General features: G+C 38.9%; 1 protein-coding gene across 2 annotated transcripts; it reads left to right on the top strand.

Moving 5' to 3' along the window:
- The first annotated feature begins 2,789 nt into the window (after positions 1 to 2,789).
- slc13a2 (solute carrier family 13 member 2) lies at positions 2,790 to 18,319 on the top strand. 2 transcript variants are annotated; one of them, XM_024803976.2, is made up of 12 exons: positions 2,790 to 3,158; positions 6,304 to 6,432; positions 7,482 to 7,618; positions 8,959 to 9,194; positions 9,279 to 9,444; positions 9,560 to 9,682; positions 9,840 to 10,049; positions 11,246 to 11,343; positions 11,511 to 11,626; positions 11,979 to 12,140; positions 12,225 to 12,362; positions 13,588 to 18,319. In XM_024803976.2, exons 1-12 carry the CDS (start codon positions 3,048 to 3,050, stop codon positions 13,717 to 13,719), a joined length of 1,758 nt encoding a protein of 585 aa, XP_024659744.2. In that variant the 5' UTR covers positions 2,790 to 3,047; the 3' UTR covers positions 13,720 to 18,319. The 2 variants fall into 2 exon arrangements, with proteins under 2 accessions (XP_024659744.2, XP_076745405.1); XM_076889290.1 differs by lacking the exons at positions 2,790 to 3,158; positions 6,304 to 6,432 and adding an exon at positions 6,467 to 7,358.
- The last annotated feature ends 57 nt before the right edge of the window (positions 18,320 to 18,376 follow it).

Raw genomic sequence — 18,376 nt, 5'->3', positions numbered from 1 at the left:
TCTTATCAGTATGACTAAATTGTACTGGCAGAACAGCCTTATTACAATTGGAGGCACTTCATCCATAAAGCTGGGTGCTGATTGTTTAGAGGTCTTTACAGTGGGTTTTCTCTCAAATTGCACCTTTAATGAGTAATGATTCATCAAAAAGTGTGACCAACAAATAAGGATTTTGTGAGAGTGACAGAACATCTAAATCCATACACAGTTTTTATCAGTTGGTCTCTTTTGGTGTCAAATATTAATCCGGTTCATGTACAAGTCAGCTCTTCTGTTCATTATTGGAAAAAAGAGGTTGGCTCTTTAAAACCTTTGAGCTTTTCATTACAGAACAGTCATAAAAACAGTACAGACGCAATGTTCAGCTCAGTCTTGTTCTTTAATTTCAGGCAGTAAAAAAAAAAAAAAAAAAAAAAAAAACAGCAGCAAAGCGACTCACTCATTAACTCAAATATCTATTAGCTAATCACATGGGACCAACTCAGTGCATTTAGGCATGTAGATGGGTGTAGATGGGGTCATGATGCCCTGTAGAAGTTCAAACTGAGCAGCGGAACAGGGGAAGAAAAGATGATTTAAGAAACTTTCAACATCTCATGGTTGTTGGTGCTAAATGGACTGGCATGAGTATTTCAGAACCTGATGATATCCTGGGATTTTCCTCACACAATCATCTCTTAGGCTCAGAGAGAGAGAGAGAAACTATTCAGCAAGAAGTAGTTCTTTGGGTGAAAATGCAAGAACATGTTGTGTGGTCATGTGGATGGGCATTAATTACCCCTCCCTTACTGAAACACCATAGTATTCATAATGAAGATCACTCTGACTCATCCCACCCTAGCACCCCCCAGCAACCCAACCGCCCTTTATTTCCCCTTCTCTTCTTGTCATTATTATTATTATTATTATTATTATTACCTGCCAATGAGTTCTCTCTACTCACATAGTTCCACAGTTACCAGATCTCAATCCAATATAGCTCCTTTGACATGTGGTGGAGCAAGATAGTAATTTCATGGATGTGCAGCATACAAAGCAGCAGAAACCATGTGATCATGTCAGTCTGAACCAAAAATCTGAGGAATATTTCCAACATGAATCCATGTCATAAATAATTAAGGCAGTTCTGAAGGCGGCAAACCTGATAAAGGTGTCAGAGGATGTATAATGATTATGGAAATCTAAAATTCTAACATTTGGATTGTTATTTTGTTAGATTAAACTTAGTTGGATGCAGAACCTTTCATTACTATTTTAATTTCAAGAAGCCTGAAATTCTTGCATACAGGATTTGGAAAACACAAACAATGATTATCTGTACGTGTGCTTTCTAACCAAACTCCCTTCATAAATCATTCAGTAAACCCAATAAATAAAAAACACTAATCTGTGTGGATGCTATATTATGTCTATTGCTTTAATGATTAACTGCCTTTATTATTAAAACTCCTAAGCTGTACATGAACATAGAAAGGTCACCCAGTGTTTTTGCTTTGGCTGCTTTTTCTTGTTTTAATTACTACATTTGCCCTTTTTTTGTTTTCATCATGTTTAATACCAGAACGTTCCTCAGTAACATTTAGTCAGATTAGACCAACATGATCATCTATGATCAATAGAAGTGTTCATCTTTAACAGACGTTTTATGCCTCAATCTCTTATGAACTTCCTATATGAACTGCAGTAATAAGTAATTTATAAAACAACCGGGAGTTTGCAGTGATGCCAGTGTGCTGTGTAAGAGTGATATATGAGTATTAATCGCATGATATGATCACTGGTTTTTAGACTAATATAAGCTTCTAATCTGAGTTGCTGTGTATATTGATGGTGTTTTTGAGTCATGGGAGGTATTTATCTTCATTTAAGACAAAGAACTTTTGTGATAAAGTCTTTACAAAGATTCACTGGGATTCCTTGAAAATCACCAGCCACTGTTTGTTAAATGTCCCAGATGGAAGTGTTTGTGTTTAAAGGCAAAGTTGTGGTTGCCATTTTAAGATAACATGGTTTACAATTTAAATGCTATTCTTAAACAACAAACTTCCCAGCGTTTTGCCTTTAAAAAAAAAAATTATATTAAAAAAAGTGTAAAAAGTGGAAGAAACTAGACAGCTGTTGACATCTCATCGCAATGTCGCAATTGAACGAGAAAATCCTGGTTGCCAGAACTTTTGCAAAGTCAGCAGCAACAGTCACAAGCTTTTAATCCACTGAATGATTTCATTGTTTTAAGACGTTGAGTTTTTTTTTTCAAGTTGTTCTTTGTTACAGGGCAGATGCAGGAGTATGGGTTCCTCCTATCCTATTCTGACACATGCAACCTGCTGACTGTATGAAATCATACTTTAGAATACTTTTCTAGTCTTACAATGAGCTATGCAGCAATGAGAAATAACATCTGACGCAGTAACAACAGTCAGACAGGAGATAAAATAATGTTCATATAACCTAATTATGGCTGTAGCGAGGCTATGATTGTTTTTTTGTCAAAATCGGTGCATTTTAGGTTAAAACACCTCATCTCTCGCTGTGCTGTTTGACATCAACTGACATCAACTCCCTTCTTTGTTTAATGAATCAGTTATTGAAAAATTTGAATCATTCAGAAATTCATCTCAGGTGAAACTTACACAGATATTGACCTTTGGTTAAGTTACTGGAACTGCACTCCTTCACATGATAAAGTCTCTCTATTGTTTGGCTGTCCGTCTCCAGTCCCTCCCCCTTATTCTGCTTTTGCAGCTACTTTTTGCTCTTTCCCAACAGTGTCAGCTGCTTCTCTGTCAAGGATGTTGATCTCTATGAGTTAATGTTTGATATGCTACCAGAGATATAGACAGAAAATTGCACTGACTTTATTCTCTTTACCACAGTGACTTTCTGTGGAGCAGACCTCTACTGTTAACCCACCTGAGCTCAGTTTTCAGCTCCACAGCTGCCCTGTGCCTCTTCTTCATACTGACTAGTGTTTGTGTTAGCGTTGACCTACCTGCAACACTTAGAAAGAGTTTATTTCAGTTGTTAGTTCATTTTTTGAGAGCATCATGTATAACTGGGAGAGAGTGCTGCATCTTCTGTGGCACCACAGGAACTATATCATCATATTCGTCACGCCGCTTGTATTCCTTCCTCTGCCTCTCGTCTATCCTTCATCGGTGAGTGTATTTGTTTAAAAAAAAAAACAGCTAAAGATTTATATTCACTGACCAGACTAATCTGTACACGTGCAATTTGAGAAGTTTGGCTATAACCCGTTCAGTTAATCTGACACTTGTTCTTAAAGAACAGATCTTGTAATTATTTTTAAATCTATGATTTAAGTGTTGGATCACTGACCTACGCTGATGCCCACCTTTAAAACTATACACTCTCACCTGAGTGAATTTACTTGAAGTGCAGTCAATCACAGTTAAACAGGCTAGGCTTGTCCGTCTGTCTGTAGTGGATAACATAAATGGTGTTTGAATGTTGTTCGAATTCAAGGGCTAAAAAGCTTTTAAAGTCAGGTGTTTTATTCACACTTATTAACATGTCTCTCTTGTTGCAGTTATTGAATCTGCTGAAAACATGTGGACTAATGATGGTTATTTCTAAAAAATAAACAAATACTCACACTACAACATTGGTCAATTATCCTCCTGATACCCAGGCTCTTATTTGGGGTTCATTTTTAATCTCCCTGACCTCGGGCCCTGATAAATCTTAAAATCGTTGAAGAGGTTAAGTTATTACAATGTTGTAACAGCCTCATGTGGTACCAGTTTTCTTCTATAGGACAACACAATAAACACATTGTATAGCAAAGTAAGAAACACTTTGTTGAACAGAATGAAGTTTAAGATGCAAAAAAGCCAAAATTTAATGTCCCCATGTGAGGACGCAGGCCGTCTGGAGAGAAGCATAGATGATATTCTTATATAGTTTTGATGATTTTCTTTAATAGACTGCATTTTTATTTCTATAACAAAACTGGACCCAAATACAGACACAAAGGAACGTGGAACAAAACTTGAATTAACAAAAAGTGAACCATTTAACATGGCTGATGGAGAAATCTAAAGTAATGCATAAGGCAAACAAAGATGAGAATAAACAATGACCTAAACTGGGGAAACTAAAAATAAACATAAAAAACCCTAAAAATGAAACTTGGCATGGATACAAAAATACCTGGAACATTGAGAGATGGCGCAAAAGACAACAGATGACCTGACCCTGAACAAAGGAGGACAAAGGACTTAAGTACACAAAAAGATAATGAGAGGATGGGGAACTGGTGGACAAATCAGACCTGATGAGGGGGAAGGGAGAAGCCAAAATAGACACTCTGCATACAGGACAGGGACTCTCACAGTAAAACAGAAAAAAGTATGGAACCCAGACATGAAAACACGAACGTGACAACATAAGACACACAGACATGAAACGCATAAAGGGCGAGGGAAACTTAAACACAGGGGTAGAAGAAACAAGGGGAATATAAAAAACAATGAACTATAACAGCAACTTAGGCATTGTAGAAATGAACTTAGAAAACCTAAAGGACTTAAACATAAATCAAAAACATCAAAATAGGCTAAAACTCAAAACGCCGGGTCAAAAGACCCAAGATCATGACACAAACATAAGCTGCTGTGACATTACATGTCTGCAGGTTATTTTTTGAGTGCACTTAACTCAGTCACCACGTCTCTCACTTTGAAAGACTTGATTTAATCGAAAGATACCGTAGACATCCAGGGCCAGTTTTTTAATATGATTACTAAACACAGTCACCTCAAAATCCCTGCAAGCCATGTAATCTCTTATGTGTTGACATATAGCAACTGAATTCACCACCAAATTGATTTTATCATCTTCATTTTTTGCTGAAAGTGCTGAAGTGGTCTGTTAATGTATGAAGGATAAGAAACAAAGCGGGCTTTGTGGTGCTCAGCTGAACCTTTGTGCTTTACAGTGCAATTAAAGACACATAAAGATGGTGGGCTCAAACTACACTACCCAATATGACCCCTATTACTGTTAATAAATTAGAGCCTGTGTTACCTGTAATTATACTGAGCTCTCTATTTAATATGTAGACATTAGATTTAACGCTTAAATACACAGACTTGTAGTAAAAAATATTTCTATAATATACGATGCATTCCATTACACAAAAGCTGCAAGAGAACGGTGTAGCTGTCTAAAATATAACTGTAAAGTAGATAATAACACGAATATTATTTTGTACGTTTTATTATAATGTTTTAGGAAATCTTTTTGAAACTTAAGCTTTATCAGTGTCTTGTCTGCAGTGGAATGTTTTGTGTCGGGAGCTTAAAGAGATTTTATAACTTTTATTGAGGATGGTAAAAACTTATCTTGTGAGATGTGAACACGACAAACTGTTTGTTTTATGATCAAGGGTTGCTGCTATCTGCATGTATAGAGACTTGGTGCCTTTTAAAAAGAAAAGATAAGCGAAAGGAAAATTCCATGTGAAGGAAACGGTTTCCAGGGCCTAATCCGTGGATCGACTTCCTTCGAGGCGTGGACGTCTATCAGCAGAGAATGTACCTTCACCTATCAGCAGAGAATGTCCCTTAGTCTGTAACACAGTCAAATATATTCTCAAGTAATATTCAAGCATGCCATTCAGCGTGTTAGTACGAGCTCGGGAGCAGCTTGGGAGAACAAGAAAACAGAGACTGCTTTAGATTGTCTTCCCAAAGTGACTCAACTTTATTCACAAGTACAACAGTTTATATAGAGGGTAAAATTCATGAGACAGCAGATTTATCAGTTTAAACCAGTACAGACCAAGATAAGGCAGCGTCTTCCTGCCCTTGGGTGAAGAAGCATCCTTTGTGTAGTTTATCAATTCAGCTACAATTGTGATTATCTCAGCGACATATTTTCAAGGCACAAAACAAAGAGTTCTTACATTAGTGAAATCTGAAACAAACCATTTGGCCTTCAACAGGCGTCTAAAAGATTAAGAAACTAATGTAGCTGAGGGAGTGATCTCTGTGGTATTTCAACCTTGTACCAGCCTGTGATTCTCACACATCAATTCTTGGGTCAAAGAGAAAAATAACTAAAACAAAGGGGCCTTATTGAATGACAGAGTTTTCCTGCATAATGTCACTATAAAACAATATCCAGTAAATGCTCCCATGGTACTAAAATACCTAACACCATGTATGCACTTTGCTGCAAACTGTGGGTTGGTCTCTGCTTCTGTGTGCGTCTGCACAAAATGTAATCAAATCACATGTTAGTGATTGTGATGTTATATTTATGTGTCTGTGTTTACAGGAAGCCAGATGTGGCTACGCGATCATCCTCATGGCTCTGTACTGGTGCACAGAGTGCATGCCTCTGGCTGTGACTGCCTTACTGCCAGTCATCCTCTTTCCTATGATGGGCATCATGAAGGGTGGAGATGTAGGGTTATTTTTTTCCACCTCTGTGCTTCATAAGTATATTTTAATAACACAACACAGCAATAATGTAAAACGTTCACTGCTTCAACAGGAAATAATAGCGTAAGTGGCAGCCAGGTGCTGCTAATAAAATGAACTTGATTAACGGATTATCAGCACCTCTAAAAAAGTAGAAGATTTGCCAGTTTGTTGGTCTGGCGCATTAATGTGTTTGTTAACACAATGCCAAGGAGCAATGATTTTAGAGAAGCAATTGTTGCTGCTCGTCAGTGTTTGGAAAGGCCATTTCTGAACAGAGCCGGGCCCAAATCCTCCAGAACTATGTGAGAAACCAATAAAGCTGTGCAGAAAAGGATTACGTCAAGTTATTACTGTTAAAATTGATTCATGGCATTGTGTACTTCACTTCACTGACTGCTTCTGTTTTTAGTTTTGGTTAATTAGTAATGACACTGTGTAAAATGTTGTGTGTTGTTGTTTTTCTGAGTTTCTATTTAAATCATTTTAGAACCTGCTCAGGACCACATAACCTTTTATTATTTATTTTATTATCTTATTATATTGTATCTTATACATAAAACTGTCTTTATTTTTAAAATGATTCTATATAAAAATCTGAGTTATTGACACACGTAAGAAAATTTTGCTCCTGCTTATGAATATAAAATGAAAATCAGAGATTTTAAATATAATTTAGGATATATTTTTTTTAATTGCACTGAGAACAGAAAGACCATTTATGAGGAACTTGAATTAAAAAGTGTTGATACAACACTGTGTGTCGCATGAGAAAGCAAATAGGAGTGTCAAGGGAAGAAACTCTTCAGTTAGTTTAGTGTGGAAAATAGAAGTTAAAAAGGACAACAGTTATTGAAAGTGTGATGTGACCCCCAGTCACTTCTTTTATGCCATACTTCTACTGGCATGGTAACACTGCTGATCCCGTTTTTTTGCGTTTATTGCTCATAAAGCATATTTGATGATACATGTAGGTCCACAGGTTACCTTTGATCCATGTGCTAATGTTAGCGACTGTGTGATCTGTTTCAGGTCAGTATTGAGTATCTGAAAGACTCGAACATGCTGTTCATCGGAGGTCTGCTGGTGGCCATCGCGGTCGAACACTGGAACCTCCATAAACGAATCGCTCTCCGGGTTTTGCTGCTGGTTGGTGTTCGTCCATCGCTGTAAGAGAGCCTTGACATACAAGTCTACAAGTCTTTCAGAATCCGGTTGTTAAGTGATGACGTGACGGATCCTACTTCCGGACCTAAAGTAGTCTGCGTTTAATATGGCTTTTGTGTTGTTAACATGTTTAATGTTTTGTATTTTCTTCTATTTAATCTCAAAAAGCTCCTAAAACAGTCAGTGATCACTGTTTACCTCCCTCGGCTTTTATTACTGCTAATCATTTATTTAAGCTCAGTTTTTAAAACCTTAGAATATAACTACAGTCCAGCCCATGCAGCAGTATATGAATGACTAACCTCATATTGTGGATGGATTATCTCAGTTGTTCTCCTGGCTGAAGTTTGGTCCTTTTACAGCATCCTGCCATGCGATTACATTTGTTCCTGACCACCCAGAACACTCACGTTAACTTTTATCGAGTGGGAAAAAAGTTAGCTTGCTATGCTAACATAGCTGTGTCGCTAGCGGTCACGTAGCACATCATTATATACCAGCTAGCCAAACTTCAGTAACCCTACAAACGTCACTGCTGTTTAGTTTTCTGTCTTCATTTATGTTGGAAGTGATAACAGAGCTGTACGTTTTAATTTGTTTCCAAAACCCCGCAGTCAGGACATGCTATATTGTATTTAGATAGAAGCTATCGAGCTAACTTCCTGCTAACTTCTAACTCCGTTAAATGTCATAAATTCCGTTTTCATGGATGCCTGGATGTTAAACTCAATTGTTACACCTGGTAGAGCAGAACGCTGATCATTTCATTAAAGATGAAAGACTTTAGACAGTTTTTCAACTCTCAGTAATGCTCGTTTGATATATGGACCTGCAGCGGAGTTTAGGCCCAGACACGGCTAGTGACGTCATACCGGATAGATTCTTTGCATCACCATTGTTTTGTTTGAATAAATGGCAAAAAAAATATTCATTTGATGTTTCCCATAATGAGAAACTTTACCTGTGAGTTTAATAAGGATGACAAACAAGCACAAACACTAATGCCATCTAATTTAAGCCAGGTGTGGTCGCCTCTAAAGGAAAAGGAATAAAAGATTAAATTTAATAAAATTAATAAACAATCAATATCAATAAAGATGGCAACAAATAACTGCTCTCTGTTTTCATTCAGAAACATCTATCGTTTGTAGACGTAGCTATGTCTTTACTTGCATGGTTCTTGAATTTTGACAGGGTGGTATTGCAAACTGCTCCAGGAGTTCAAGGAGCTGCCCAGTACAGCAACATTTAAAAAACAATGCACCCAGAGCACTAGTGAGGATGTTGAGGATTTTTCACTCATGCCTCCTCGTTATCATCATCACCATTCCCTCTCACGCAGGTTAATGATTGGCTTCATGAGCGTCACGGCATTCCTGTCCATGTGGATCAGCAACACAGCCACCACAGCCATGATGCTACCCATCGCACACGCTGTGCTACAGCAGCTGAAAGATACAGAGACCCAGGCAAATGAGCGTGATCTCCAGATCCAAGATGCGGACAACCACGCATTTGAGCTGGAAGTTCAAACCAAGCTGGAGACGATACACGAAAGAGACACACAGGATCCTGTGTGTAAGTAAAAATGCTACATACACATATGGACTTCTAGAAGAAACCCTTCCAATAACATCTCTGTCTTATTGTGTTTTGATCCAGATGTACATGACACACAGCGAGAGTTCAGAGAAAAATCCATAGAAGCGAAGTATGACCTTCTGACCAAAGGGATGAGTCTTAGTGTGTGTTACTCTGCCAGCATTGGAGGCACGGCCACGCTCACAGGGACCACGCCTAATCTCATCCTCAAGGGCCAAATGGACGAGTAAGGCAAAAAACCCAATTCAACACACAAACAGAAATGATCTTCAAGGTGTGTCACTGCTCATTGAACCACTTGTATCTTCTCTTCACATCCCTTTGTTTTTCTTTCTGTGAAGGATCTTCCCTAACAATACTGACGTGATCAACTTTGCCAGCTGGTTTGGCTTTTGTTTTCCCAGCATGGTGCTCATGCTGGTGCTCGCCTGGTTCTGGCTTCATTTTATGTTCCTGGGCTTCAAGTAAGTATAATCAGCCAGAAACAAACCCAGGTATTTTAAACTATCCTCAGAAAAGCTGCTCAAACAGCACAAAATAAATTAATCTACGCTGTAAGTAAAACTGACTTTTTTTTAGCATCTGCAGAGATATGCTATATCTTTTTGTTGCTCTCCTCAGTTTGAAGAAGTCATTTGGCTGTGGTGAGAAAAGTGAAAGCAACAGAGCGGCATACACAGTGATGAAAGTGGAGTACAAGAAGCTGGGACGTATCAAGTTTGCAGAGGTGGCGGTACTCGTCCTCTTTATCTTGCTCGTGCTTCTGTGGTTTACCAGAGAGCCGGGCTTCATGCCTGGCTGGGCCACAGTGCTGTTCAATAAGGACGCTGCGTGAGTTCTTTTTTAAGCATGACCTTTAGATATAAATGAAGTGAAGCGCCACATATTACCAACAAAAAGACCAAACAGCTGGCCATGAAATGATCAATTCAACACATGCTTTCCTGCGCATTAAAATGTATGCAGCACTTGTGGTATCACCCAGTGGTTTATAAAGTCCTGCATTAATGCCTCTGAGGCAGGATGAGTCAACATATTTTACAAGCAAAGTCACACAAAGTCTTCTGGCACCTTTTGTGCTGAATGCACTGAAGTCTACTGAGACACAAATAAAATAAAATAATAATATTAATAAAATAACAAAATAATTTTCAATAATTTTCAAGCTGTGATGTTTTGACATCACAGCTTTGTTTGTGATTCTGCAGCTAACACTTTTGCTATAAAATATAAAAAGTGACCTGATCTCTCTGCATTAAGATCTATAAAGTGATTGGACATTGAGCCAATTCAGCATTGTTAACCAAGGTAGCAAACATGAGCTGACAGATAAATACCTGGATGCTGCTTTAATCCTGCTCAGAGGGTCTGGGTGATTGGCTCTGACCCATTCTTATACAACATCCCCTAGTTTGTATTCATAAAACAAATGCTTACATCACATAAAGTTAACAAATAATTTGTGATGGTGGAATGTCAATCACTAGAACTGGAGCACAGAATGAACAGTCATATATTTTATTAGATTTACATTAAATGATCCAAAAGCAACAGAAACGCAGGTGAGATGCTCACACGTTAGCCTCAGTTTAAACAGGTGCGTTATGAAGGAAAAACAAATGCCAGTACAGTTCTTTTTGTACCAGACAAACATTTTAAGCATTCATTATTTATTTCTGCTGTAAAGTCTACATGAAAAGCTGAAGTGCCCGTCTGAGTATCCGCAATTTGAGCACTTCTGAACTGGAGTAATATTTCTGCAGGAAATGTTCACAAGCGCAACAAAGTTGTAGCTAAAGTCCTCATTTTCTTTCTTTCTTTTTTTATTAAACTTTCTTTTTTCTTTTTGTTAGTTTTTTATAAAAGAGAAAAATTGGTCAGACTGAAAAAAATGGCAACATAAATGTATGTCAAATACAGTTACATTGTTTTGCCCCACAGTTGACAGTAAATATGATGTTACACATTTTTCTCTTCATCATTTTTAAAAGGCAGCATATATAATCATGTTCTCTCGTGTCTGTCAGGTTTGTGACAGACGGAACGGTTGCCATCCTAATGTCATCGCTCTTCTTCGTCATCCCCTCTCAGCTGCCGTTTAGCAATTACGGATACACAAATGAAGGTGAAGTATTCATTTTTAACCTTGGTGTAATACACTGCTTCTAAAAATGTTCATGTGAACTCAGTTTGGGCTTACTGGAGCACTGGGTGAAGAATGCTTGGCAGGCTTGATGTTGCACTTTCAAACTAATTACTTGTTGATGTTTAAACTTCATCTGTGTCCCACAGGTAAGAGGATAAAGGCTCCACCGGCTCTGTTGACCTGGAATGTGGTTCATGAACGAATGCCCTGGAATATAGTGCTGCTGTTGGGAGGAGGTTTTGCTCTTGCTGCTGGCAGTGAGGTAAACACCCTTGGACTCCATGTCTTCACCTTTTATTATGTCATTCTCCCTTACAGAATATCTAAAAAGAATTTTGGCAGTTAAATGCTAGTCTTGGTGATTACTGGATACTTAAATGCTTGAATCAGAAAATAAATACTGGTCTCTTGTTTGTTTTTGGTGATTGAATTTTGGAGGTTTTGTTAATATGCTTATCATTTGCACAAAAATTAATGACAATTCCATCTAGTAGAGGAGAGATTTCAGTCAAGACCAAATTGGTAGACCGATAGCAGACATACTCTGAGCCATGGTGGTAGCTTTTCTCAAATACTAAACATTTGTTTGTGTATTTTTCCTGCTACCTTTACAGGCATCAAATCTATCCAAGTGGTTGGGAGAAAACCTGTCACCTCTTCAGAATATTCCCCCCTTTGCTATCTCACTGGTGCTTTCCCTACTTATTGCCACATTCACCGAGTGCTCCAGTAACACAGCTACCACCACCCTGTTCCTGCCCATATTGGCGTCAATGGTAAATGGAGCTCATATGTTGACAGATGTGTGCGCACGTATGTTCTCCATGAATCTAACTGTGTTGTGTTTTGCGCTCCTTTAGGCCCAAAATATTAAGCTCCACCCACTCTACGTGATGCTGCCCTGCACTATTGCTGCCTCTCTGGCCTTCATGCTACCTGTGGCCACACCACCCAATGCCATTGCCTTTTCTTTTGGAAACCTCAAAGTCCTAGATATGGTAAGATTGGCATACATATGACATACAAACATATGCTGCCTTTGCGATTTTAGTTTATTTGAGCTAATAAGACTGTCTTTGATTGGCCTTGTTGGAGTGGGAAAAGCAATACAATTGTCCTTCTTGTCACTTCTCAAAGTTACAAGAGAGCTATCTGCTGCTAGTATCATCAATTTGCTCTTTAAAATCAGTGACTATTGAGCTGTATCATGACACTTAAATCAACCTCAATGTGTTGTAGCTCATCCATAAGTAAGTGGTATGTTATCCAGATGTGTGCCAGGCCTGGCGTAGATGGCGCTGTTTATGTGATGCCATGCCATATCTGGCCTGATTGTGGTTTGGTATATGTGACCCAGGAGCATAAAAAACAGGCCTAGCCCCCGGATCTGGCATCAACCTGGCACGTCTGGCTGACCGGTGTCATGGCAGGGTGTATGCCAACCAGATGTGGGCCAGGTCTGGTAATGATGGCACTGTTTATGTTCCTATTTTCCTATTTTCCTCCAGTCTGTATGTCAAGTTTGAATGTGTATTAATGTAGTTAGGAAGCACTCAGTTTAGAGAAAGTGTGTGTGATTTGGTGAATGTGGTATGTTGTGTAGAGCACTTTGAGTAAGTGGAGTAGAAAAGCGCTATCAAAGATTGAGTCCATTCACTGTCTGAACAGAGTTACTTTTGCACTATTATGTTCCGGCACATGTTGTTATTACATGGCTTGATTAAGGTACACATTAGGCTGACATCTGGTGCCAGAGCTGAAACTGTTCTGGGCCAGCACAGGGCCAGCAGTGTGTCTGCAACTGGCCTGTGGCTGCACACAACTTATACATGGCCCACATACCACAAAGAATGACGGCCCTTTGGTGGCCCAGATCTGGTTTGCCAGAGGTAATCCACACATGGGCTAGCACAGGGCCACCAGTGTGTCTGCAACTGGCCTTGTTCTGGCCAATGTGTGGGCCACCTCTGGCAAACCAGATCTGGGCCACCAAAGGGCCGTCATTCTTTGCGGTATGTGGGCCATGTGTAAGCACATTGTGTGGGCCAGATCTGGGCCATACCAATTTTGCCATGTGGGGTAATACAGATAAGATCTTGGTTAGTTGTGTTATTCAACAGACAAATATGCAAACTCACAGAGCATAATTTTGAATTTTTAATAAAATTCTAAAGTTTTAGCCATCCTGTGTCATCATCTGATTATTACATTTTGTTCCTTCAGGTGAAAGCTGGTTTCATGCTCAACATCATCGGGATCCTGTGCATTAATTTAGCCATCAACACCTGGGGAAGAGCCATGTTTAACTTGGACACTTTTCCAGATTGGGCCAACACTACAAATAGTAAACCTTGAATTTGTTTACAGCCTGTAAAAAAACAAATCCAATTCTACAGTCACACAAGAAGACACTGAACAAAGTATCACATTTTCCAACTTCTGCTTCAAACCAATGAGGAAAAAGCTCAGAAATCCACTGTCTGAGATAAAACTTTTCTACCTTTAGCAGACAATAGTTTGTTGTTGTTGCAGGATACCATTACTCATGGTATCCTGCTCAGGAAAGCTACATACAGCCCGTTCTCACTCCCGAGGCGTAACATGTCGACGTTTTGTCACGTCCCGCGGCGTTCCTGAGGAACGCGAAAGGAGACCTTCGGCGTTCTTATGGTACGCGGCGGGTTATGGCTGGAATCCAGTGCAATGACGCTCCCGCGGTAATAGACGTTCCAGCCCTGTATTCCAGCCCTAAACCTAACCTTATCCCTAGCCCTAACCATAACCTTATTCCTGATCTTAACCAGGACTATAAATAGCGTGTTTCTAAGTGATTTGAAGAAAAAGAGCGAACATGTGTAGATGGAGTCCAGACGGTTCTCATATTTCCTCTTTTTTCCGAGGTCGTCATTTAGGTAGCCGAAAACGTAATATGTTGACGATTTGTCACCTAGCGTAAAATGTTACGCTTTGGGAGTGAGAACGTGTTGCTACATAAGAATGTTTTCAGGCCCTTTAAAAAGAAGAAGAAAAAAGTCATAGCAGAGTTTTTCCACTCTCACTGAAGACGAATAAGTTAAAGATTAAATGACAGTTTAAATTTGGTTATAGAAAGAGCAATCAAAGATTTTCACTTGCAGCTGAAACAAACTTTAAGCTCTATCAGACTATTATATACAGACCCTCTTTGAGGACTTCCTTACATCATTTCAGTGACAGAACCAAAGAAAGTGTTTAAACCAGGTTATTTCCTCATATACTTTTCAATGAATTTGTTATCTTATCAGTCTGTGTATCATTTACTGATAATGCATGCATTATCTGCAGCATAGCTACCTTTGAAAGGCAAAAATGAAAACTAATTCATGGTGTCAGTTAACTTATTACTGTGGTCATTTTGTTGGACTTTTTTTTTTTGGGTGTCATATTTAATTTTATATGTGTTTTTGTCACAACATCTTTTCATAAGGAGGAATTTTACTTATTTTATAATTTATAAATACCAATGTGACCTTTTTCTGGTTGTGATAGTCTTTTTTTTAATTTATAATACTTTATATAACAATTCATATAATAATAATAATGGAAGTGCTCTAATTTCTTGCTAAGAAAACTGCAGGTTAAAATTTTGGTCAGACTCCCAGATGAGCCCCCAAATGTGTTATGGACAAAAAAGTAAAACGGAAACTTAGCAAAACCTATTTAGAAGCAGAATGTCAAAATCCACCTTACGGCAACTTACTTATTACATGTTACATCTTCTTTGTGTTGGCTATCTAAAGTGAGGTTGGGCATTTAATTTTCCCAAGCGGTCATATGAGAAACTGGAACTGTTGTGATAGGATACACCAATAACCTAAATCTAAAGTAATAGTGAGGAGAACTGATATCAGCTGTTTATGCAGCCTTCTACAACAGTCCCAGTTTCTTATGTGCTCCCTAGGAAACACAAATGACCCAACCCTGATCTGAAATGTAGAAAGTTAAACAGATTTTTGGTGAGCTGAAGCCATTTTTATTACCCTGCTAAAACACCCAATGAAATAAATGCATTGCTTTTCATGCTTAAAAAAAAAAGCAGAGAAGCTAGATATACTGTAATGCAGGGGTCAGCAACATTTCTGATGACGAGTGCCATCTAAAATTTCCTCAGAAGTCAATGTGCCATATGATTGCATTAGCAATAAATTTAATAATGATCTATATGAACAGTTACAAACTATATAGAACAACTTTATAGAATTATATTTCTTCGCAGATGTTGGCAGCTATCAGCGAATAGCTATCAGCTATTTTGAAACAAAAAAAGACTTTTTATCCATAACAAGAACTCCATAGCAGCAAATAAACTGTACAACAGAAAATGCAAATGCTATTTATGGTCTCCACACAACAATGATAAGAAAAATAAACTGGGCCAATATGGCATTTTTGTTAATACAGAGATACACATGTTAATGTGACCTCTGGTCACCCACTCAGAGACACAGGTCTAGAAGTGTCCAGCATTCAGACGGCTACCTGAGGACACTCTTCATGTGAGAGAAAATCAGCTCACACAAATATGTAGAGCCAAATACTATCAATAAGGCCTCTGCAATGTTTTAAAGACAGTTAACCTTGTCAGGCAGTGATGTCCAGCAGGTGAAAATACAAGCACCATGAACACGCACAGCTATAGATTCCAGCTGCGTTCGTAGTCTGCAAACTTTGAACCCCACAGAGTCGAGCTTTTCAGTTCAATCAGTTCATTTCGATGCCCTCTGTGTCCAACCAGTTAATGTGAGACAAATCCAGCTGCTCATTAAAGCTTTTTGGTTTGATTAGAAAAGAAAACATTGGTCCATAGTCCCAAAAACGCATTCTGTCTCGAGTCTACGGATGTATCCGTGTATTTCCGCGGTGCTGATGCTGCACTGACAGCTCCTGAAGCATTTGAAGTGTTGGAATGTGGAAATTTCAACATTACTTGAAAAAACTGCCAGCTAGCAACGTCCCTCTCACCATTAGGTTAAGTTATTTTTAGCCAATTACAAGTTGAATCTGGTAGTTGGGGTTGTTATCTAAGATACCGTCATTAAGAAGCGGCACAACTATGCAAGCTAATTCGTGATGTGCACTGCTGGCCCAGCCATTAATTTTTAATTCACTGAGTGTCGTGCCCAGGGCTGGACTGGGACAAAAAATCGGCCCGAGCATTTTGACTAGAGAGTGGCCCACCAGGTATTATAGGAAAAGCTATAAAGCCTTTGAATGAAAACAAATGCTGTTGTGACAGTGAAGTATACTGTCTTGTTGGTATATGTATGATTTCTATACATTTTACATCAGATAAAAACTTTGGTTTTAAGATTCAGATAATTATTTATTATAAGCTAGACATTTTAAATGAGAATAAGAAATAAAAGTATGTCTTTCTGCCCCCCTCTCCCTGTTAATGCCCTACCTGGCCCCCTGGCAAAACTTTGCTAGATCCACCCCTGCACAGTTACCAGCTGTCAGCTACCTAAAAAAGGATCCTGGTGTTATTTGTCTCTCAGAAACAGTTCATAACTTCCCTTCAACTCATTCATGTCACCTAAAAGGTAAACCTGTTTCTCCATCACCTGTTCAGCTCTGATGATTCAGTAAGGACATCTCCTGGTTTCATCTTCATGTTTCCCTCTCACCACATATCCAAACCGATATCATGACCAGCAGCTTTACAGCTGTGGCTCCAGCAAACATCAGCTGATACTAGGAAGTAATATTAAATAAATTCTAACAACAGCTGATCAAGCTTAAACGTGCTGCTGTTGTTTAGTGCGACATCCTTTTTCTGGCGCAAAGTGGGCGATAAACAAACAAGAGAAATAGAACTTGCGTCAGAAAAGCCGATCAGCTGATCATTGATCAGTTTCATGATTGAAGTCGCAACAGGAGAGAGAGGCGAGAGAATGAGAGAAGAAGAGGCAGGTGACAGCGTAAAGACACAGAATAAATCCAGCTTTTTTCATTCTAGCTGAAGTACGGGACAAACTGTTCCTTTTCACCTCAACACAAAACGTGTAATATTTTCTCTGAATACGGGACTATTCCATTTTTTTACGGGACGGTTGGCAACTCTACTAACTAACCTTATGAATAAAATAAAGTTCACTATCAGTAACATCATAGCACCCACCCAGCTGTATAGAAACTCCATCATGCTAGCTAATACGCAGTACAAGTTATTTAAACTGACTGTAAAAAGTTAGTACAACGAAAATAAACTTCACCTAAACTTGGTTTATATCTGACCCCGCCTCGGGTCTCCTCTCCTCCTGCCTCCCCTCTCCCTCATCCACCCGCTGGCCTCTGTGGAAGCTCTGCCATAGCCACCAATCTACCACTTTCATTGTTTATACCATTACAAAAAAACCCCATTGGGCCATAAAAACGAAAAATCGCTATGGTCATGCCATCAGTTAACCCTTCGTGTGCCAGCTGTGGCACGCGTGCCCAGGGTTGCCAACCCCTGCTGTAGTATATTAATAAGTGAGCTTTATAGGGTCTGGTAGGCTAATCCTTACATTTTAAATGGAGCCAGGCTCTGTTTCCCTCTGTTTCTACTCTCTAAGCTAACTGTATCCTGTATTCACCTTAACACTAAACAGAAGGATTAATTAAAGCAAATAGGATTTTTAAAAGCTTTCCCTTTGAAAGATTCACTCCAAGAAAGCGCACAAATAAATGGCAGGAAGGTGACTGTGCCCAGTCATTACAGATGAAAACGTTGGTTGGTTGGGTAACAGAGATAAGAGGCTGCGAACAGGATGTACCGGTCGCAGAGGTTAGTGTCCATGTTCTCTCCTTGTTTTTTGTTTTATACAAGAGAATGTGAAAAAATGAAGATGTTGAGGCAGAACATCCCAGCAGAGAAATGTGTACTTTCCAAACTGAACAAGATTTGTGATCCACTTCAATTCTGTAGAAATAAAGCACTACTTCAACAAAGTGTCACCTTCATTTACTCAACAGATAGACAGGCACACCC

Source organism: Maylandia zebra, linkage group LG10, assembly GCF_041146795.1.
Source record: "Maylandia zebra isolate NMK-2024a linkage group LG10, Mzebra_GT3a, whole genome shotgun sequence".
Taxonomy (NCBI): domain Eukaryota; kingdom Metazoa; phylum Chordata; class Actinopteri; order Cichliformes; family Cichlidae; genus Maylandia; species Maylandia zebra.
Note: the sequence above shows the minus strand (reverse complement) of the source record. Positions and strands in the feature narration are given on the sequence as shown.

Bases quoted from the DNA above. Each gene is read 5' to 3' on its own strand.
- slc13a2 (XM_024803976.2), top strand. From the start codon at position 3,048: ATGTATAACTGGGAGAGAGTGCTGCATCTTCTGTGGCACCACAGGAAC. The intron at 7,619-8,958 runs GTAAGAGAGCCT...CCTCTCACGCAG, and splicing joins GTTGGTGTTCGTCCATCGCT to GTTAATGATTGGCTTCATGA. The intron at 9,445-9,559 runs GTAAGGCAAAAA...CTTTCTGTGAAG, and splicing joins CTCAAGGGCCAAATGGACGA to GATCTTCCCTAACAATACTG.